The sequence below is a fragment of the Pan troglodytes genome, chromosome 8, assembly GCF_028858775.2.
Source record: "Pan troglodytes isolate AG18354 chromosome 8, NHGRI_mPanTro3-v2.0_pri, whole genome shotgun sequence".
Lineage (NCBI taxonomy): Eukaryota > Metazoa > Chordata > Mammalia > Primates > Hominidae > Pan > Pan troglodytes.
In genome coordinates, this window is record NC_072406.2 from 141,695,159 (window position 1) to 141,718,300 (window position 23,142).

The following is a 23,142-nucleotide window of genomic DNA, read 5'->3' on the forward strand; positions in this document are numbered from 1 at the left end:
TTTACTTGTGTGTGTTTTCATTTTATTCTAATCTTTATTTTTTTAACTCACAGAATTATTTTACACCTCAGTTTTTATTCAGAAAAGCATTAACCATCATTTGTTTTGCATATAAGACATGGTGAGATCACAATAAGTGGAGAATGTTTGCCATTGTTTTTCTACTTGACATCAACAGTGTAACATATTAGCTTTTTTTTGTATGTTATATTTACCCATGTATTCATAATTTTGGGTACTCTTTATTTCTTTGTATAGCTCTCATTTTTCTCTTTCCTTTTTTTCTTTCTTTTTGTGGGGACAGGGTCTTGCTCTGTTACCCAGGCTGGAGTGCAGTGGCACTATCGTGGCTCACTGCAGCCTCGACCTCCTGGGCTCAAGCAATCCTCCTGCCTCAGCCTCCCGAGTAGCTGGAACTACAGGCACATGCCACCAGCCTGGCTAATGTTTTTATATTTTTTAGTAGAGCTGGGGTTTCACCACATTGCCCAGACTGGTCTTGAACTCGTGGGCTGAAGTGATCCTCCTGCCTTGGCCTGCCAAAGTTCTGGGATTACGGGTGTGAGCCACCATGACTGGCCCAGATTGGATATTAATACAGTTTTTTTCTCCTTGAAAAGTTGACTCGTACTGACTGTAGAAAGCTGAGAGAATGCAGATAAAAAAGGAATAGTTTAAATCATCCTACCTTATTTGATTTTTTAAAAATAAGCTGATTTTGGAATAATCTTAGATTTTTGGAAAAGTTGCAAGCAACGTACGGTGTGGTTTACTTTTTGTGGGTAATTTTTCTCCCCCCAGGAGATCACATTTGTCTCCTTCCAGTTTCTGGCACCTTAGCCCAGTAGCTCCTGTGTAGGGGTGCTGAGGCGTCGGTTAAACGTCTCTTGATCGTTCCTGGTTTGTTTCCCGTTATTTGGTCTCCCTTCTGCTTCTCCCCTGGTTGGGTTTCTCCTCACTTCTCAGTGGGTTATTTCCACAATCGACCTCGGTTCTGGTCCAGTCTTGACAGAGCTGCCAGAGGGAGCCTCGAAATGCAAACCAGCTGCATCTCCTCTTGTTGAAAACTCTGTGGCTTTTCAGGGAAAAGGCAGCCAGCAGGACCGGCCTGGCCATGGCGGCCTCAGGGCCCGAGGGTGGCTGTGTCCCCCACGCCTCTCCAGGCACACCAGGCCTCATCCCCCAGCTCTCGTGGCGGGTGCCTTCACCCTGGCCTGCGTGGCTCCTCGCCCGGTGGCCCCTCCCCATAGTTCAGTTCTCTGTGTAGGTGTCAGTTTCTCCATAAGCTCTCAGCTGCCCACACTCTCCCCCCAAAGTGTGGCCCCAGCCCTGCGGAGTGGTTCCCTAACCGCCGCTCTGCCCACCTCGTGCTAGCCTGGGTGTGGGCTTGCCTGCTGGCTCTGGGCTCAGGCTGGGGTGCTGTCAGGGTTGCAGGGGTCACAGTGAATCTTCATCTTCCGTGGGCCAGTCCCCTTCCCAGCATCCCTCCTGGGGCTGTGGGTCTGGCCTCCCCCGTTGAATGGCCCTCTCTTGAGGTTGTTGGGCATTGGTGAAGATCCTGATGGGATCTCATCACTGGAGTCAGACGTCTTTCTTCCTGGGTCTGGGGCATGGCGGTATTACTGTGCGGGCTGTTGGGAGAGGGTCCGTTACCCTCATGGCTGCTTGTGACCTGTCCGGGCCACCACTGTGCCAGCCTTTGTGTGGCTGGTATTGTGGCTTCTAAGTTGAGCCTCCTGCCTGGCTGGGTTGCGATGGTTTCACTCCTGTCACGTTTTCATGCTATTGAAACTCACTTTTCTCACTGCCTGATTTCTGGCTTTTGTGGGTCCCTCCTGGTGTCCGTGATGCCCCCATTTAGTCTGCAGGCATCCCCCCACCTCTCTGCTGGCCTGGTATGCACACCTGCTAGGTCAGCCCTGGGCATCGCATCAGAGACGCTGCCATGCTCGATGGCCTGGGGCTTCTGTCCTGTAGAGGCCTCAGCCAGTGCATTTTAGGAATCGGCACTAAACTAACCTCTACTGCTGCCCACAGAAGAACTGTGCCAAATGCTCTGGTTGTCTACAGGAAAAAAAGGTAGTATGCAGGTTTCAGTGGCATATCAAATTCCATTTCTGTGGGCCTCTGTGGGAGGCTTGCTCTTAGCTGGGGCTGGTGGGGGTGGGGGGGTGGGGGTTTGTGGGGGTGGGTTCCAGCTCATTGTCGTGTTCAGGTGAAATGAGGCAGGGCTTTATTTTGATCCTATTTAGGTTGTAAGCAGGTCTGAGGAATTCACTTCCTCATGCTTCACATACCTAAATAATTAGCCAGTTGGATATGGACAGGAGCTGGAATCTGTTGCTCATTTGTAAGTCAGATTCTGAACTCATTCATTATTGCAGTTATAAACTGGTTGCCTTTTTTCGGTTCTTGGAATGATTTGGATGGAGCTGACCTGGTCCCCCCAACTCCCTGCTTTGTGATTGATTCAGTGTGTTCCCATGGCTTCAGGCCACCTTTGCTGGTCAGGGCAGCTGGTTCCGAGGGCTTGAGGCCAGCCTGCCCTTTGGATGAGAGGCCCATGCCATGATGCTGGTCATGGGGATAGCACCACAGGGCTCAGTCGGGGATATGCCAGAGCTTTAGGGTCCCTTGGGCCAGCAGCTGGGGTCCTTGGGCATTTCCTGGGTGGCGGTGCTCTCTGGGGTGCAGAGTTGGTCATTCCAGGGCAGGCAGTTCACTTGGCCACACCAGGTTTGGCTGGAAGCCTTCTCCACCACATTCCCAACCACTGGCCTCCCAAGTTTGGCTTCTTGTGGTCAGGGCCCAGACCCTGATAACCTTGAGGACTCCTCTCTCCTGGAGGCTGTCGGGGCTAAGCTGCCTGTGGCTCTCCACCGCCCTGCTCCTTCCTCCGGGTGGGGGACACCCCATCCCCCATGCCCCTCCTTCAGCTTGCTGGGATTCACCCCCAGTGGCCTTCCAAGGCTCCTACCTTTCTCCCTGGCCCTGTCTGTACACACTCCAATGTCTTCCCCTTGGCTGACGCTTGGATTGGGGGTGAACTTGAGGTGTGGTCTGTGCAGAATGGCGTGACAGCCCTTCCAGCCCGTCACGGTGTGTAGTGCCCAAAGCCCTGGCCGTGGCCGTCTCAGGTTAGACCCTCAGAGTGGCACTGTCAGGTAGAGGAGTCAGGGGTCTTATTGATGAGGAAATAGAGGCTTGAGAGAGGAGTGCGCAGCTAGTGTCTGACCAGCCCACACATGGGGCACTCCCCAGTCCGAATGTCTGCCCTGCAGCTTCAGGCGCTGATGTGGGCAAACCCTTCCTCTCCCAGGCCGTCCCTTCCTGCAGCTGCTCGGACACTGGCACATGTTGGCGGGCGTCAGCACCAGGGCTGGGCTCCTGCCTGGGACTCGAATCGGGAGCAGGTCCCACGGAGGCAGAGCAGCCGAGAATCAACGGTGGCCATAGCCACCACATCCTGTTTCCAGGGGCAACGGTGGCAACAGTGCCAGCTGCCCTGCCTGCTGTGCCTGGTTGCCCCACAGATGTTTCCTGAAGCTTGATTTTGGCTGTGATTGGAGCCTGGCCAGTTCTGGTTCCTGCTATTTTCTGAGCCTGCTCCTCCAGCCTTCCCAGAAGTTCTTTGAGTTGTGGAGCAGCCTTTCAGTAAATGGCATTTGTGCTTAAATTAGCCCGTGTCAGTTTCTGACACCTGCTGTTAAGAGTGCTACCTGATGCAGGTGCTCGGGGCTGGCCAGGATCCCCACCTGAGTCCGGAGCCCTGAGCCCAGGCCTCCTGACTCCGACAGCCTGCAGCCCTGCCCGAACTGGGATGATAGAGCAGCAAACGTGGCTCCATGGAGAGCGAAACCCAAGCTGGGCTGTTTACTGCCAGTCTGCTGGGAGCTTTGACCCACCGTCATGCAGGGCGAGTTTCCAAGAAATGGCGAGAGAGCATCCAGATTTCTCACGTTGCCTCTAGAGCCCTGTTGTCTGACCAGTATCTTCTGTGAACATACTTTGGGAAATGCTCTCATGGACGCTTGGCCTGGATGGTGGTCACACTGGTAATTCAGTTCCACAAGTATTTTATGAGCCCCTTGTGTGTGTGATGCGTGCTGTTCTTCAGGGAGCCCTGAGCAGAGCTGCCAGCATCCTGCCTGAGAAGCAGTGGCCCGGGATGGTGGGAGATGTCTGCAGGCGCAGGGCGGAGGCTGGGGGCCAAGATTGTGGCTCTGAGAAATGGAGATGGGAGAGAAGGGGAGGCAGTCACTTTGGAAGAATGGGCGGGATGGTGATGCTTTGAATGAGACTTGGGGGAGTTGGGGCAGCGTGCTCCAGGGGATGAGATCAGAGGTGAAGGGGGTTGGGCTAAAATGTTGATCATGGTGGGAATAGCAGTGATCCCCAAATCCTGCAGAGCCTTTGGGAAGCCTGGTCTTTGCATACGTTCCCTCTAAACTCGTGCCGACATTGTGATTTGGTCTGATTTATCCTACAGACAAAGATGGTTGAAGCACCAAGAGTGATTTTCTCACAGCAAAGGGACAGAGGGCGGGAGGCCGTGATTTGCACCCCCTGCCTTTATCTGGCCCCTGCCACATGGTAAGTGGAAGGCAGGTGGCTCCTTCCACAGGGCTCTCTTTGCCCTCTCGGGAAGCCTGGTTTTTACCCTTGAGGCAGCAGGGAGGCTGCAGGGTGAGATGTTGAAGGAGTGTGATGTGGGCAGAGCCTCTCTGATGGGGCATGGTTTCTGGCACATCCCATTTCCATATTCTGGGGTGATCGAATGGGATCCGGTTCAAATCCCTGTCAGTCTGCACAGAAAAGGGGAGGTTGTGCAGGCGGCTCTGGAGTGTGACAGTTTAGGATTGAATCTTGAGAGTAATGCTTCTACAAAACACTTGTGTAGTTTGCAGTCCGCTGCCCGACCCTGGTCCCTTTAAGGGACATAAATGCACCTCTCTCTCCTCGTTCTTGGAAAGACAGATGAGAGAACCAAAGTGTGGCCTTAGAAGCATGTGTAAGACACAGAAAGGAAAGATCAGCTGGAGTGCTGGTGAAGGGTTTCACAGGATAGGAGACCAGGCAGCAAGGTGCCCAGCGGACAAGCAGGGAGGGGGCCTTCAGTGAAGGCACAGAGATTTGGGATGCATGCGGGATTCAGACCTGCTTCATTGTGGAAACAGAGCAGGAAGGTGCCAGTGAGCTGCCCTTCAGGGGTCAGCAGACCTTTCTGTAGAGGGTTCCAGGGGTCTGCAGGCCTTTTCTGTAGAGGGCCAGAGAGTCAGTGTTCTGCGCTTGCAGGGCCACACTGCCTCTGTCACAACTGCTCACCTCTGCCATTGTAGCACCGAAGCAGCAGGAGATTGTGTGTAAATAAATGAACACAATTGTGTCTCAATAAAACTTTATTTACAAAGACAGGTGCAGTGAGTGAGCTTTGCCCCACAGGCTCTAGTCTGTTGCCCCTGCTCCAGCCCCTTGATGTAGGGAGCCCTTGCTTTGTTGTTCTCAGTGAACTTTGAGGGCTGATGGTTGGGTTGGAGTGGGAAGAGCCCAGGTGTGATGGGAGCCGTGAGGATGGCCTTCCTTGAGTAGCCACGAGCTGCTGTGGGTCTTCCTGAGAAGCTGTGGCAATGGGAGGACAGAGGTAAAATAGCAAGACCCAGTGCTTAAGGAGGCTGAAGAGGGAGGATCGCTAGAGCCCAGGAGTTCAAGACTGCAGTGAGCTGGGATTGCACCGCTGCTCTCCAGCCTGGGTGGCAGAGCAAGACCTCGTCTCTTTAAAAAAAAAGAAAGAAATGTACAAGTGTAAAGGTAGCCTATAGATGTGTTCCCCTGTATTCCCCAGGCTCTATTCTTCAGCCTCCTGAGCAGCTGGAACTACAGGTGTGTGCTATCACACCCAGCTAATTTTAATTCTTTTTGGGCAGGGTCTTGCTACGTTGCCCAGGCTGTTCAACTCCTGAGTTCAAGTGATCTTCCTGTCTCAGCCTTCCAAAGTGCTGGGATTATAGGCATGAGCCACTGCACCCAGACTTGTACATCTCTTTAAATGTAAATTAAATGTGCTTTCCACAGCATTAGTGGAACACCCCAGCATTGCTTATCCTCTCCGGGCTGGCTCCTAACACAGGTGCCATGGCGTAGGTGCTGAGTTGAATCTCTGTTTTTTGTAAGTCATTGCATATATGCTTCATTCTAAAATGTACTTTATTCCAAATATTGAACAGTTTGTCTTCGGGATTTATTGTCTGTGGTAGTTGTTTTATTAATTGTTTTAGTAAAACAAAGTTAGCTTAGTTGTGGGAATTATTTAAAAGGAGCTCTTACCAGGTCAGCTTCCTTTGGTGTTGCGTTGGTTAAAGATAAACGAGAAGAATCGGGATATAGTAATTTTAGGAAATAAAAGGAGACTGTAGTATTGGTTGGCTGCTCTAGGTAATGGTGGTGATTTTCTGTCTTCAGAGTAACCATATTGTAAAAATGATGCATCATGTAATTCCAAAAATGAGGAAGAGCTTTGGAATATATTTTGTGTCTTAAATAACCAGTACTTCTGTTGTGTGTTTTATATACGACCAGCCTCTTACATATACACTTTGTCTTAAAAATTATTTCTGTTTAGGTACTTGGAAAAATGGACAAGGCTTGTGAAATGAAACACACCACACTGGACAGCCCTTTGGGGAAGCTGGAGCTGTCTGGTTGTGAGCAGGGTCTGCACGAAATAAAGCTCCTGGGCAAGGGGACGTCTGCAGCTGAGTAAGTATGAGCCCACGTGATCCTGTATACCGCACATGCTGAAGCAACCAAGGAGTATACGTGATAACGGCTTGTTTTCCATTGATCACAGGGTAACGCATAGCCTTACCCCCACAACTGCAACCACGAGTCCGTCTCTCAAAACAGCGTGCTGCGACGGCTCCTGCATTTGCAGCTTCCCTGTGTGTTGCCCAGGAGCTCTCCACCTCCGATGAACCCAGGGCCATTCCCTTCATACCCTTTCGTTAGTAGCTCCAAGATGTTTGATTAAGGTGTACGTTTACAGAGGAGTTGGTTGGTGATGAGCATTGAACATTTGGGTTCTTCAGCATATGTCTCTGGAAATTTAGAGACAGGGAGATGCAGGATTAATCTTGATTAAAAAAAAAAAAAAATCCAGACCAGCGTTCCCTGTTCCTCCAGAGTCTGCCAGGTGAGTTTCGTACTAGGACTGCTTGATGTTCTGGAATCCCTTAACCAGGAGTCCCACTTGCCTTTTGAGAGCCGTGGTCAGACCCTTGGCGAGGGTGTGGCTGAGGATGGCCCTGCCAGGGGGAAGGGCCCAAAAGCCCCTTTTCAGCATGACTTTAAGTTCTTGTCATTTCTAAGAGCGTACATGTTTCTCTTTTTGTGAACAGCTCCCACTATATTTCTCTAATTGCAAAAACGTAACAAATGTAAAGCATTCCTTAGTGTTTTGCTTTGAAATGTAACATTTAATTTCCTCTGTTCATTCTATTAAAATTGTAGCTCTTGTTATTTCTGACCAAAGAAGAAGAAGAAAAAAAAACACCCACTCCTATGCTTGGTGTTTCTCTTAACTGGCTAATAAACACAATGCCAAGAACATTAGATAAAGAAAATACATAAGAAACATAAAAATTGATTTTAATGGGCCCCTGTCCGAGACAGCCATAATGAGCACAAGTGCAGTCATAAATATCAGCACTCGCCTCCGCTGTCGAGATTTTTCCTGTAGAGCTGCACGTTACAATCAATATAGTCTTTTTGAGACCAAAAAATAAGCAAACCTTTGAACCATGTGAATATACTCTTTTCAGTTTCTATGAGAACCATCTGGCTGTAGTGTTCAGAAAGTCACAGGCACCAAATAATTTGTAGGGGAAAATGTCATTTTGTCTTTTAGCATGTTCAGTTGCACAATAAATCATAGAAATTATATGTTGGTTTTTTTTTTTCTTTTGGGAAAAAGTAAAGATACAAAGTGAATTTGGGGAAGATAAAGGAAAACAAAACAAAACAAATGTTATAAGATATGTTTAGTTAAATGCCCATTGTGGATTAGGCAAATAGGATGAAGACGCTTAATTTTGAATTTCTACTTTATGAACTCTCTGAATCAAGTTAGGATCAGGTTCAGGTGTAAAAACAGCCGTGAAATAATGCTAAATCCTGAATAGGATCTGGCTGATTGCTCTCATGAAAACGCACCTGTAGACAAACCATGGGAGCTGGGGCTGGTGCCTTCATGGCCCCTGGGAACTTGGGCTCCTCTGAGCTTGGGGTCTCCAGATGGTGGTCCCTGCCCTGGTGCTTCAAGACAGCTCCTGGGCCTCTGCCACAGGTAGGGGAGAAAGAAAGGAGGGATGGTCATATATGGGCTAAAATTAGGTGTCCTGTGAGTAAGGAAGGAGTGGGATTTGGGGGGCAGCCAGCAGTATTTGTGTGTAGTTAATTTTAGTGGGGGGAGCATTTAAAAGTTTGAGAATAGTATACAAAAGTATATGAATAGTCAATAAGTTTAACATTTTATCATTTTTTAAATTTAGGTAAAAATTACATAGAAGTCAGATTTCAAGTGTACAATTCATTTGACAAAAGTGTACAACCGTATAACTACCGCCGAAGATATAGAACATTCAAGATATGGAACATTCCAGAAAATTTCCTTGTGCCCCCTAAAGTTAGTCCTCTTTGTGAATTTTTGTTTCCATTTCTCCAGAGTAAATTCCTGACTGTGGAATTGCTGGGCTGGATGGCAAATGTATGTTTAACTTGACAAGAAATTGCCAAAACTTTCTTCAGAGCGGGATGATCTTAAATTTCCACTAGCAGTGTGTGAGTTTCAGTTACTCCATGTTCTTGGCAGCACTTGGTGGTGTCAGTTTTTCAGATTTTAGCCATTCTGGCTGGTATGAAGTATATCTCATTGTAGTTCTAATTTGCACTTTGCTGATGACTTATCCTGATAAAGTCTTGGCCATTCCTGTGTTTTCTTTGTGAAATATCTACTCAAGTCTTTTGCCCTTTTTTTTTTTTTTTATTTCTTTGAGATGGAGGCTTGCTCTGTCACCTAGGCTGGAGTGCAGTGGTGCAATCTCGGCTCACTGCAACCTCCGCCTCCTGGGTTCAAGCAATTCTCCTGCCTCAGCCTCTGGAGTAGCTGGGATTACAGGCACGCACTGCCACACCTGGCTAATTTTTGTATTTTTGGTAGAGATGGGGTTTCACCATGTTGGTCAGGCTGGTCTCTAACTCCTGACCTTGTGATCTGCCTGCCTTGGCCTCCCAAAGTACTGGGATTACAGGCGTGAGCCACTGCGCCTGGCCACCTTTTGCTCATTTTAAAATTAGAGCTTTCTTGTTTGTGTTTTTGTTGATGTTATTGATTTGTGGTTCTGGATGTAAGACTTTTGTCAGATGTATGTATTGTGATGATTTTCTCACAAGTTGGAGGCCTGCTTTTTTGTTTTTCCAATAGTGTCTTTTGATGAGTAGAGGTTTTAAATTTTGAACAAGTCCGTATGTCTTTTTTCCCTTTATGTTTAACACTTTTTGTCTTCTCTGTAAGAAATATTTGTCTACTGTAATGTCTGAAATAAATTCTCCCGTAATTTCTTTTAAAAGCTTTGTAGTTTTTTTATGTTTAGATATATGTGATCCATTTTGAATTACCTTTTTGTGAGGTACAGAGTTTATTTTTTCCATGTAGCTATTTAGTTGTTTTAGCATCATTTGTTGGAAAATAAAAATTGTCTCCTTTCTTCATTGAATTACCATCAGTTGACCAAGGGTGTGTGAGCCTGTTTCTGTTTTGCTCTGTTTGGTTCAGCCTACCTTTGCCTGTTCTATGCCCGTTCCATGCTGGCTTGGTTAGGTAGCTTTGTGATACATCTTTTGTTTTGTTTTGTTTTGAGACGGAGTCTTGCTCTGTCGCCCAGGCTGTTGTGCAGTGGTGTGATCTCGACTCACTGCAAGCTGTGCCTCCTGGGTTCATGCCATTCTCCTGCCTCAGCCTCCCGAGTAGCTGGGACTACAGGCGCCCGCTGCCATGCCCGGCTAAATTTTTGTATATTTAGTAGAGACAGGGTTTCACTGTGTTAGCCAGGATGGTCTCCATCTCCTGACCTCGTGATCCGCCCACCTCGGCCTCCCAAAGTGCTGGGATTACAGGCGTGAGCCACCGCGCCCGGCCTGTGATACATCTTGATGCTAGGTAATGTGAGTCCATGAATCCTCTAAATTTATTTATTTTTGAATGGTTTGGCTTCTATGTCTCTTAAGTTTGCCTATTACTTTTAGAATTCAGGTGTAAATTTCTGCAATGATTCTTTTTCGGATTTCGACTGGGAGTTCATTGAACCTGGTTGTCAATTTTGGGAGGGTTGACATCTTGATACTGAAGTGTTCAGTTCTTGGCTTTGACTGGCGTCTGCATTTGTTTGGGTTCTTTCATTGTCCTCGGCAGCCTTGGGTGGTTTTTCAGCCTGGAGGCTTTGCTTATCTGGCAGACTCCATTTCTAAATACTTTGTTCTTGATGGTATTCTAAATTAGGTTGAAACTTTTTAAACTTTTAATTTATTGCTGCTTGTATTTAACAACTGACTTGTATGTTGATCTTATATTCTGGGATCTTGACTTAATTCGTGTATTTGTTCCAGGGTTGTTTTGAGATTGCTTAGGATTCTGTATAAAAATTCATGATGTCTATGAATAAAGACAATATGCTTCTTCCTTTCTGATCGTTATGCTTTAGTTTCTTCTATTGAGCTGTCCAGAACCCTCCAGGATGACTTCAGTAAGTGTGGTGACAACAGACGTCCTTCCCTGTTTCCTGGTTTGGGGGAGCTTGCAGGATTTCACCAGTGAGGACTTGCTCCCCATGTTGGGTTTCAGAGGCGTCTTCCTCACTGTGTGGAATTTTTGTCAAATGATTTTCATGTATGTGTTGACATAGTCATGTGCTCTTGCTCCTTTATTCTTTAAATTTGGTAGAATAAATTTTTAGAATTTTAAACCAGGTGTATACTTTTCTCTTTTTTTGGTACTGTCTTTGTCTTTTTTTGGAATTAGTCTCATTCTGATGACAGATCAGTTTGGAAGCATTCCCTCTTCTATTTTCTGAAAGAGTTAAGTGTTGGATTGATATTACCTTATCTCCAAATTTTGGGATGAATGCACCTTGGATGCCATCTGGGTCTGGTGTCAGAAGCCTTTTGTGAAGCTTCCTGGTTTAGTAGAATTGGGTGCTGCCTTCCCTCATCTTGGGGTGCTCCCCCCTGGAGCCATCTGTGCTCTGTGTGGCTGCTGTCCTCTGCTTGCTGAGTGACAGTGGCTGCTGGGATTTGGGGCAGCATCCTGCTGGCTCTGGCCCCTGCCCTCACCCTTCTCCGAGTGCCTGTGAGTCCCAGGGTGGTCCTTGCTTCCTCTGAATGGGTGTTTCTTTAGTAGATAAATTACAGGTTGACCACTGGGCCTTCTTCAGTGACATTGCATCTGTGCTTCTGTACAAAGTGTGATTCCCGCTCCCCAGGTGAGTCCACTTACCTGTGTGTGGTTTCACACGGGGACCAATGACTTCCTTGCATAGTTACCTTTCCCTCCCTAAAAACGTGTGAGAAGCACATCAGTTGGGAAAGTGGTATATTTTCCAAAAGGGAAGCAACATAAGCTGCTTTTAAGTTAGTTTCATAACTGCCTGACAGTGTCAGGTTTCTGTGAATGCCATCACGTCCAGGAGCACTTGGCCTCTGCAAGAGCGGAGCAGCTCCCCCGCGCCATCTTCCCGCAGCTGCAGAGCTCTGACCTCGTCAGATTCCCTGCAGTGCCCACAGTCTAATGAGAGGGGCCAGGCTGTATGTGTTTACTTTTCTAATGTTATTTTGGGGCTTGTTTAGTTTTCCATAATGTTGATTGCCGTATTTGATTACTTGAAAAAATGGACCGTATCACCCTGGGTCATACTTAGATTACAAAAATAGTAGCAGTAGGACTTGTAGATCTTGGAAGCTGGGGAGCTAAGGGGGCTGAGCTTTCACTTACCAAGGGCTTACCCTTGTTTTTCATTCTTTTATTTTTTTCACATAAGCCTTTTCAGAAAAATATAGGAAAAGCTGATAGAGTCCAATTGAACTAAACCACTTTAAAACTTTTTGTATTTTGGAAAATGTGGGGACTACACAGAGACTGTCTTCTACTGCAGAGGCTCTTTTTCTGTCTTCATGGTAGGGATCCATTTACAGGGTTTGTGGGTCTGCTTTTGGCATCTGGCCCAGCCAGCCCTTGGGTTGAGGCTGGGTGGGGCATGCAGGTTGGCCCTGACCCTCTTCTGAGCACCTGGCTGGCTGGACAGATAGGGCCTCCAGTCACCAGCTAGGCTGGCCTGACCCTAGACCCTCTGGAACGTGAGAACGTATCCTGCTGGGCCTCTGTGTTGAACCTGGGAGGAGAGTTGTCTGATGTCATTGGATGCCCTGTGAGTTTCTGCCCTCGAAACGTGCCCCATGGAAAGCGTGAAGATGCCTCTGAGCTTCCCAAAGGGCAGCTGCAGCAGGAGGTTACCTGCGTTTTGCCTCTCTCCTGCTCATCTCTAAATGTGTTCAGGAACTCAGTCGACCCTCAGCAGTGCATGGGGTCCCGGCTGGCTTGGTGTGTGCACCTGCCGAGTCCGTGCTGCCGGTTATCCCCACGGCCCCTCCGTGCAGGTCAGTCTGACCAGTGCCAGTCGGATGGTTCCTCAAGGTCCACGGGCCATGAGAACCTTCCTGGGAACTTCACGAATTCGTTTTTTCTGACAGATTGGGAAATTAATACAGACACTTGCCGCATTCACGTTACTATAATTGATCTTTCAAGGAGGAGAAGAAACTGTTCTTAAGGACAAACACTTAGAGAAGCACTGCCAGTAAAAATAACATCCAAAAAAATGCGCCCTGTAGGACTTTTACCTGTGGCAAGTTCAGCTGTCTCATTGCTTTTCCTCAGTGCCGTGAAATAATGATTTGTGTTGTATGTGCTTAAAAAATGTGATTATTTTACTTTACAGAGTGTTCCTTAAGGAGGTCTCTTGAGTCAAATAAGCATGTTTCTGTGAGGAAAACTTGCCAGGCGCTCCTTGGCTTTATAGAAGTCGTCTGTTTTTCAAAAACGAATGGCTGAATGCCCTGGCGAGCCTGGAATCCCTTGTTCTTGCCCCCGCTGGCTCTGCGATTCCATGTCGGTGAGGCCTGTCCACGCTGACGGATGTTGCCTCCCGTTTCTGCCTGAGAGGCGTAAATGATCAGTGGTGGATAGGGAGTTCCTCTTGTGACTTATGTTATCAATAACACAAATTGTGCATATACTTCACCCCATGCTAAGCATTTATAGTGCAGTGTCCTTTAGAAGCCAGACAATGGCCTCGTCTTTCAGGTTGATGGCTAAAAAGACAAGACAGGAAGCCAAGGTGTTTCTTTTCAGCTCCACAGATCCTTGTGATGAATTATCATGTTCTGTGATGAGAGGGTACGATGGGGGCCGACTGCTGGCCCCCGGACTCACAGTGCTGCACGTGGGGCCTGCAGAGGTGTTAGCGCAGCCCGTGATGGTGGCAGCTCTTGGACCTTAGTAAAATAAAGGGAAGCAGCATAACATATGCTTTTAAGTGAGGGTATGGCGTGAAAACCCTGCCGTTGTGTGATAGGAGACGGGCTCTGCACGCTGAGCCTTCCAAGTCATGAATGATGAGGTTTGCTGTGCTCCTCTGATTGGCAGCTGAAAGGGCAGGTCAGAGCTCCTCTGTACAGCACTGCAGAGAATCCCAGGCTGTGGAGCACTGGCCCATCCACCCCAGGACAGAGCTGCCTCGCCACAGAAGAGCAAGGTTCCGGGATTCACTGTGAAATTGTTGTATGGTTTCTGATCTAGAAAATCAAACCTAAACAATGCGCAACCTCACCAGCTTCTGTGCTCTTGACGTTTTCTCCCCCCCAGCTGGTTCTTTGCTGACCTGGGGGCAGAGTAGACAGTGGTGGCAGCCAGGTGGATAGTATTTAAACAAGTGTCACTGAGATTTAGGGTCCTTATGTTCTGGACTCATCTAAGAGAAAAAAAAAAGCAATGCAAAAGTTTTATTTCTGTCAATTTTGTAACTGTGTTACAAGGAGACAGAGATGGCAAACATGTGTGCCTGTGTCTATGAGTCAGAAGCAAACTTGTTCATTTCATTTAATTTTAAGTCTGCCAGGAACTTCTTGGAAGGAAGAAAAGAATGGTTGAATGACAGCTACAAATAGGTGAGTTCAGAATATGATCCAAAGTGTCAGAGCAAAAGATTTTTTAAGTTTCCAACATTTGGAGTAAAAGAGCACTTTAGAGTAACAGGTAGATGGGTTAACTTCAGGCAGAGAGAGGTGGATGTTTCTGCCTCTCTGGTATGTTAAAATAAAACCCCTTAAATCCCCTGCTCTTAACAATAAGTTTCCATTTAAGAGTCATTGGGCTTCACCTCTGTTCGGCTCTGTTTGTGAAGGGAGGGCAGCTTTTCTGGGGAGATCATGCCCCTCTCTCCTTTATGTGGCCACAGAGATCCTTTCCCTGTTTTCATGAGGAGGAAACATGGAACCTTGGCACAATCCAGTTCTCATGAAGAATTACATTGTATGATGTGCAGGCCAGGGGAGGAAAGATCCCGGAAGTGGCAGCCACCGGATAGGCACGTTGCCGCCACAGCCAGCATCAGCGTCTGTTCAGGTTTCAGGAAGGTCACTTCTTGGCTCAAATCCCTGGTATTTCCAGGTTGTCTTCAGACTGCGGCTTTCACCCTCAGGAAGCCCCAGCATGGCCTTGGGCCCAGCTTAGAGGCTTGTGGGGGTTTGGGTGTGGCCCCGTGCACAGTATCCTGTCTAGGATTCATAATCTTGCAACAGCCATCCCTGATGGGATTGGGTAAGATGACAGTGTCCTTTCTCGATGGCCCTGGTGCCCTGTGGAGTTGGGTCCTGGCCCTCACTACCCTGTTGCGTGGGTGGGCCACGCCCCTCCTGCTGATCAGCCTCTGTTGCAAAGAGTCTGGCCCTGTGGACCCCTGCCCCGGCCCCAGGCCCTGTGTCTGCGCTGGGCTTGCATTGCCTGCCTCTCGGTCCCCTCGCCTCATTGCAGTTTGGTGCTTCTAATTAGTTGTGGTCTTGAAAAGCTGGTGAACAGGCTTGTCCACATTGTATGGGAAATAAGGTTCAATGAACCCCTGTGAGAAACGCCAAGTGTGAGATTTCTGACAGTATCCCACAGAAACATCTCAGAGCCCATTTCTGTTTCCTCCTGGAGTCTCTGTTTCTCCCAGAAGAGGCGGTGTGGCCAGGGGTCAGGCAGATGTCAAGGAAGTGAGGACTCGGAGGGACTGGCACCTGTGGAACAGCCCCTGCTTCGTCTGTCTGGCCTGGTGGGAGGAGGTGTCCTTCCGTCACTGCACTTCGTCCTTGGGACCCCTCTGTGAAGTTGTTGGCATCAATGTGCGTTTATCAATAAGAGAAATGGAGATGGGGTGAGGGATGGTGGGTTACAAGTCCTGGGGAAGACTTCGGGGAAGAAGTGGGTATTCCCTCTACTTAGCTGAACTTGCAGTAGAGACTGCCACTCTGGGAGTGACTTCTGTTCTCCTGTGAAATCCTCTGTGACTCTTGCCTGCAGTTGAGGGAGCCTCTGAGACCATCCTGATTGGGATTTGGTCAGTGGGAACTCAAGTCAGTATTGTCCTGGGGGCCTGAGTGCCAGTGTCTTAAAAATAGAGTGTCCTCCAGGTAATGTTGGATTTGGAAGTTCAGGCTCAGCACTGGATTTGTCCTCGTGATATCACTCGCCTACCGTACACATGAGTCGTTGTAAAGTTACGACATGAGCTCGCATACGTGCTGGTATTAGAGCTCCTTGGACGGTGATGTGCTGTTTTAGAGGAGAAAAAGCTGAGATGAAACAAAAATGGTGGTGGCAGTTACCCAGGGCCACATCTGTGGATGCCATCCTCAGGATGCCATTGCATCTCGGGCCAGCCTCCCTCTGCTTTTGCAAAAGCACAACCGTATGGCCTTTACGACCACCAACACACACCTCTCATACTCTGGAATTTGATTTCTGGAATGCTTTTTTATTCTTCCTATATCTGTAAGATTTTCTGATATTTAAACTGGCTGCAACTAATGAATAGTTTTCAGTTTTGTTTTAAAAGTGTTCATGTCATTTAAGCTCTAAACTCTCACAATATACTTGGTTTGTTAAATGTAAAATTTTATCAGTAATTAGATCAGCTCCTTGATATTAATGTACAGGGTAGCTCTTGCGTGCTGATCAGTTCAGAATTTAAATTGAGTTAAAGGTTAAATGAGTTTAATTTTTGAATTGAACTGAAGCATTGTCTTGTGGCAAATTCATCCAGAATTTTTATTTCCAGTTGCTGTACAAGTGACGGAAGTGGGTCTTTTTGTGATAAAAACATCGTGAATACATTTAGGATTCAGTGAGCTTCTGTCATTTACTCGCTCATTCTCTAAACGTGTGAGTGCCCTGCTCTGTGTCAGACCAGATGGCAGGCCCTGCATGGGGTGGGGAGGGGCCAGAATGTGCAGCCCCACCTGCAGCCCAAGCCCAGCTCAGGGGCAGACAGGGGCAGACGGGGAAGTGGGCTGTTCCACACCTTGAGATTGGTGAATTCCTCAAGACAGCGGCTGGCAGGGGCCCAAGCCTAGGTGACTGGCCACAGAGCTGAATGGGGCTGACCGAGTTAGGACATCGCTGGGTGGTGAACCAGCAGGCCCTGGCTGCTGACAGGGTGTAGGGGCATGGAGGGGTAGCAGAAGGAGGCAGTTAAGAGGCTGCAAGCCCCCTCTTGGGCATCCGACGGGGTGGTGCTTCCTCCCAGGGCTAGGGGAGAGGTGAGCAAAGAAGAACCTCAGGAAAAGAAATAAAGGACCTGGAGGAACAGTTTAACAAGTGGGTGGCCATGAAGAGCTGCCAACAGAGACTGAAGGAAAACCAATAAGGACCAGAAAGAGAATGGAGCCAGGAGGCTGGAAGGAGAGAGGCGGGTTTTGTGTCAGGATTGCCCGGAGCTCCCTGGAGAGGAGCATCTCTCCTCTCCATGGCAGAGCACAGCGGGTGAAACACTGACGTCAGGTCTTCTTCAGGCCCTGAACGTAAGAATTCCTTGGCACCTGGTCTGCTTTGAGACCGACATGCTGTGTTTGATTAGTTTGACTTCGGGATGCCAGCTAAATGCTGTTTGCTCAGCATATGCCTGAACTGGAAGTGGTTCCATCACAAAACAAATTGAATCAAATAGAACGTGGGGGTGGCTCAGCGGGGACACAGAGCCAGAGGTGAGTCTCCTTCACCCCAAACACCCCAAGTTCTAGATGTGTTCTTGGAGCTCTGTGTCAGGGTTGGGGTGGACAGGAGGGAGAGAATATCCTCTGCAGAAACACAGTTTATCACACTGCAGAATTCTTAGTGTTCTTCTGACAAGGACGTTTGTTCAGTTTCCCTCTAGACTGGGCCATGCTCTCTAAATAGAACTGAAATCATAGTTACAACTCAAAGGCAGTTGAGAGAAGAGTTCTAGCTTTGTTCCATAACGTCCTGTGTCTTGATTTCACTGTATCCGTCTGTTCATCCTGCTGGGGGCGTTAACCCACCTCTTCTCTCACAGGGTCATCTCTAGTTTCACTGAGGACCTCTGAGAACCCTAGTCCCTCTGTCCATACACATCGGCAGGAGACTCACCTCCCCCCTTTCCTCCTGTACCCCATCTGATCCACATGCACAAAACACACACATGCAAATATTTAAAAGTAGAAAGGCTTATGGACTGTATGACTTCAGTACACCTGCAGATTCATGGAGTGGTTCTGGAGAACATTGGTCCTTCTGCCGGCCTGGCAGCTACTTTAATTTCCGGTGTCCATTGGCAGAATACAAGCTCATAGTGTGTGCTGGGGGCTGGGTGGGGCAGGGGATTACCGTTTTCTTGCAGTGATTGTTCTTCGTGGAATCCATATTACTGCTTTCAAAGCTGCTTTTCCTGTGCCTTCTTCCAGAAAGCTATCCTCCCGTCCTTGGTTGGCTGGGGCAGGTGAAGCATTAGGAAATGCTCTGTCTCTGCGTTCTCTTCGAGTAACACTGGGGAGTGTTCATGGCTTCTGGCAGAACAGCAATGTTAGCCTTCAGCTGCTGAAGCAAGCCTTTGCTCATTCTAGAGGCATCTTCTAAACAGATCTGCACTGGTCAGGTGGGGCTGGAGAAGGACTGGGCTGAGAGCACAGCTATGGGAGGCAATACTTGTTCCCAAGAAGCTGATGTGTCGTCCGGTGAGGTCTCTCACCAGCCGAAGGTTGGCACAAGGTCGCCAGGCAAGGGCTTTTTGTATGTGAAGTATGCACATTCTAGCCACAGAGTTTTCTGCCAGGGTGTTTAGACAAGCTAAAAGTGGAATATAAACTGTATTCAATTTGCTAGGTTGCAATTATAAGGACAAACATGTTTTTAAGACTTAACCCATTATAGTAGGAAAATACAAGGCTTGGGGTATGCTGACTCTTTCCCTTGTTCGTCTCTCAAATAGAAAAATGGTGTGTATAAATAGGTGTCTGTATATGTACATTATAAGACATTCTAGAAATTTCTGTCCTACTTCTTTAATATTCTTGCCACTAAAAATATATGCTCCTGAAACTAGGGAAAAAGAAACTGTTTATCATTCTCTGAATTATTACAGATACCCCAAAAGTAGCCTCCTCCAAATAGTGGTTTTTCTTTTCTAAAAATCACCTGGAAAAATACTGAGCTTTCTGATCTTTATTTTATCCTTTTCAGTGGCTCTGTTTGGAAGAGTTATTGTACAACCCAGCACTGCTTTTATTAAAAAGAAAACTGGGCCACTTATTTCCTTCAAAGTTTTTGGTGTGTTTAAATCTTCTCTAGGTAAACAAAACTTTTATTGAAAATAATATTTTGAGACCGTGACACCCTTCTCACAAGAAGCGGTGCTGAAAGCCCCCTTGTTGGCTGGTCCTGCAGGCAGCCTGGTGTCTGCTTTGCCTGTGGGCCGTGCAGGGTGCTGGGGGCAGTGGGGAGAGGCGTCAGTCCCACCTGCAGCTTTCGGGGGGGTGCTGGGGAGGCAGATTTGACATGAACGCAAATAAGTGCAAGGACCATCAGGGCAAAGAGACCCAGGAGACCAGGCCAGGGGAGGAGGCAGGTCCAGGCCCTGCAGGATCCTGGAAGGCATGAAGATGGGCTGGAGGTGTGAGCACCAAGAATGGGGCGTGGCCTGACCTTGGGTCTCTAGAAGTTACCCTGTGGTGGCATTTTCTATAATTGATGTCATAAATAGCTGGCTTCTTTGTTAGAATTCATTTACTTACTAAGTTTGGCAAATATGTTGAAGGAAAGAAATGTGAGTGTGTGGATGGATTTCAGCACGTTGACATCAGTGAATGCCCTGTCTCCTTGGTGCCTGTTGGAGACACCGTGTTGGAATAAGGATGAGGTTCCTCCCTCAGAATGGTTGATCCATTTCCTTCAATTCTTCTTCAGTTTTGTGGCTTTTCTCCCCTAACTTTAGCAGACCATCTCCTGGAATCTCATATTAAAGGCATAATTAATCATGTGATATCCTCTCGTTTTTTGCATCAGAGTTTTCAAGAGCCCTCCAGATTTTTATTGCCTGCAGATCCATGTGCTTAGACATAGTACCGTCAGCAGTAAATTGCCTTCTGGAGAAGAAATTGACAAGCAACTTTATAGTTGCATTTTTAGCCTTAATATCTGAGGGCGAGAAGAATGTTCAGGATTTATGAAGTTCCTGAATTTAAAATATAAGCAATAAAATGTTCCTAATGTGGGGTCCCCATCTGCATCTATTATTACAAACTCTTAAAGTCACTTTAGCCTAACATGTCAATAGGAGTTTTCTTCTCTTTCTCTTTTCTTTTTGACAAATTGTGTCCAAGCAAATTAGTTTGCTTGCATGAAGCGTCATCTGTGTTTGCAAGCTGGAACAGTTTTGCTGGTTAAGCAGTCTAGAGATGATAAAATTTTTTGACCGAGTATGACTTTGGTGGTGAATTTAAAAGAATCACGGCCGCTGCTGGAAGCTCAGAGGAGAGGTCCATTTTAAAGGGCGTCTGCTGCACTCAGCCCAAAGCGTTATGGGGATTGTTTGAATTGACAAAATGAAAATATGTATTATATTTTCTCTTTTTAAAATCCATTTACAGTTTATTTGTCTGATATGGAGGAGCAGAGGTATAAATTACAGAGAAATTGTCATCATATCCTCTGGATGAGAAGTAGGGCCAGGGCTTCTGTTTATTTCGGTGGTTGGTTACCCACTCAGGACAGTAAAATCACAAAGTTTTAGCTAGGGAAGGAGAAATCCCTTCTGCCTGTATAATAAATGTTGTTTTGACCCAACTACACTGTTTCTTTTGATAAAAATATGTCACTTAAGGTTTCCCACATCTGCCATTTGTGAACGTACAGTTGAGCGACATTAGTTGGTGCCATCTGTGAGCGCACAGTGCAGCAACTTTAGGGGGTTCACAATGTTCCGCAGCCATCACCGCCACCCATCACTGGAATGTTTCACAGTGTTCCGCAGCCATCACCGCCGCCCAGCACCGGCATGTTTCACAGTGTTCCGCAGCCATCACCACCGCCCCAGCACCGGAACGTTTCACAGTGTTCCGCAGCCATCACCACCGCCCAGCACCGGCATGTTTCACAGTGTTCCGCAGCCATCACCGCCACCCAGCACCGGAATGTTTCTGTGTTTTGATTCTTTTGTTTTTTTTTTTTTTTTTTTTGAGACTTAATCTCGCCCTATCACCTAGGCTGGAGTACAGTGGTGCGATCTCGGCTCACTGCAACCTCCGTCTCCCAGGTTCAAGTGATTCTCGCGCCTCAGCCCCCCAAGTAGCTGGGATTACAGGTGCACGCCACCACGCCCAGATAATTTTTGTATTTTTAGTAGAGATGGGGTTTCACCGTGTTGCCAGGATGGTCTCGATCTCCTGACCTCAGGTGATCCACCTTCCTTAGCCTCCCAAAGTCCTGGGATTACAGGCGTGAGCCACCGTGCCTGGCTTCATCTCCAGAACTTTTCTGTCTTGCAAAACTGAAACCCGTACCCATTAAACACTAACTCCCCATTTCTGCCAGCCCATCCCCTGGCACCCACCCTACTCCTTTCCGTCTTGATGCCAACACACCTTGTGTGGGTTCCTCCAAGTCAAGAGAAGGAGTGTCCAAAGACCCCGAGACCAGAACCCTCTGCCAACGTTGGTAGTGCTGTTTCGGCCTGGAGGGCAGGTGGGCCTCTGGGCACTTCGTCGTCAGGACATGGAGCCATTTCGGGTAGGGCCCTGGGTCTCCCCTGTCCCAGCCCCGTTCCCTATCAGAAACCCGAGGCCCAGAGGTGCAGGGCAGCTGCAGCACCAGGGTGGACAGATGTTGATGATCAGTGGGAAGGAATTCAAAGAAATAGAACATTTTACACAAATGTGGGGAGGTATCATTAGTAAAAACAGGACCCGAGTACATGCAAAGTGCACTGTGAGGGAGAGAGATGCTCTGAAGAAAGGCACTGTTTTTACATTAATGAGCATTTAAATGATGCTGGGTTAACCATTCGGCTTTTTGTACCTTGTCACCATCTCCTTTATGGTGATTGGACTTTCGAGAGAAGGTGGAGGAAGGTTAATAGATAGGTAGGAGAGTTGCAGGCAGGAAAGACAGAAGGCCCCGGGGGTGATAGGTGGGGCAGAGGGAGGGATGGAGAGGTGACTTCAGGAAGAGCATCAGCTGCCGCAGGCCAGGGCACCCTCAGGAAGCAGGCCCCCCATGCTTGCAGCTGCCCCCGGGAGCCCTCATCCCCAGTCTGACAACTCGAGGTAGATCTGGGTTGCTCTTTATTTTTTGATGATTTTTGCATAGTTTCAAGGATCAGTGTCTTCTACACTGATATTCTATCTCTATAAGTTTCTCCGAGGTATTTGCACCTGTACTGACATTGTAGTCTTTCCTTACTCTCTTATTTATTTATTTACCAGACCCCACCACTGGGTGCAGTGATCAAAACCAAAATATCAAAGCAGCACCAGAAACTCTTCAGCCGACCCGTGGAACATGCCTTAGAGAAAGCCAGAGGGGTCAGGCATAGCCTCCTGTGCCTGCCTGCCCTCGCCTGGGAAGGGCACCCCTCGCTGTCCAAGAGTGACCCCAGGCCACGGAAACCACGCTGAGTACCAAAGGCGAGTCCCCAGGGTGTGGGCAGGCTCCTTGCTGGCATGTTCAGCCCAGGCTTGCCGGAAGTGGGGCTCAGGCTCTGTCTGTGGGATAATGATCAGAAGCTTGGCAGTCATGGGACCAGGATAAGAAGAACCAAAGGACAGCTCTCCTCTCATGGTTATGGGCCAAAAAATAGGTGATTGTTTTAACTGTGGAAACTGACCCACTAAGGGGGACCTGCTGAGAGGAAGGCCAGTGGGGCCGCAGACAGGAGGGGAGGCCACAGCCGCCCACCCGCTCATGGCCGAGCGCCCCGTTTCCTGAACATGTGGGAGGGGCAGGCTCCCCACATGGGAACCACTGGGCCGTGACTGTGGCGCTCCAGCTGCTGGCAGTGCAAACCCGGTGGGGCCCTCTGTGGCTTGTGCTGCGTCACCATGACGCTGCATGCCCAGGTGTTCATCCAGGAGGATGACTCTGTGCAGACCTGTGTGCCCCCGGGCCTGGGCCTCCTGCACCCCAGAGGTCAGTGACAGTGGAAGTTGCCACAGACGTGGGTTTGTGGCCTTCAAAGCCTTCAATGTCGCAGAATTCTGAGTCTTTAGCTAAATTAAGTACATGTTCACGTGAGTGTGTGATTTCTCCATGAGGACTGGGCCTCATAATTTGTCCCTGTACCGGTGTCAGTTCATCGCTTTGGTCTTGGTGGAGAATTCTGCATCGCAGGCACATCGTCTGGTCAGCAGGAGACGTGTTTGGCCAGCGGTGAAAGACTGCCTTGCCCGAGTTCCTGAGACTTCGGGGCTACTGATGGCAGGGAGAGGCTGGCCGAGGGCAGGGCCATGCGGTCCCCTTTTGCTGATGTCCGTGAGGACTGGGCACAGCTG

The 23,142-nt window shown here is 48.2% G+C and overlaps 1 protein-coding gene across 5 annotated transcripts in view; it reads left to right on the forward strand.

Moving 5' to 3' along the window:
• The window catches only part of MGMT (O-6-methylguanine-DNA methyltransferase), a 303,731-nt gene that overhangs the window by 64,521 nt on the left and 216,068 nt on the right, over nt 1–23,142 (forward strand). For 4 of the 5 annotated variants that reach the window (XM_063782276.1, XM_001142341.7, XM_054660006.2 and 1 more), the window contains exon 2: nt 6,620–6,756. The exons of the other annotated variant lie outside the window; for it this stretch is intronic. In XM_063782276.1, coding sequence (XP_063638346.1) covers nt 6,632–6,756 — 125 coding nt within the window. In that variant the 5' untranslated portion in view covers nt 6,620–6,631. The remainder of the gene's footprint in view (nt 1–6,619; nt 6,757–23,142) is intronic. 5 annotated transcript variants of the gene reach the window in all.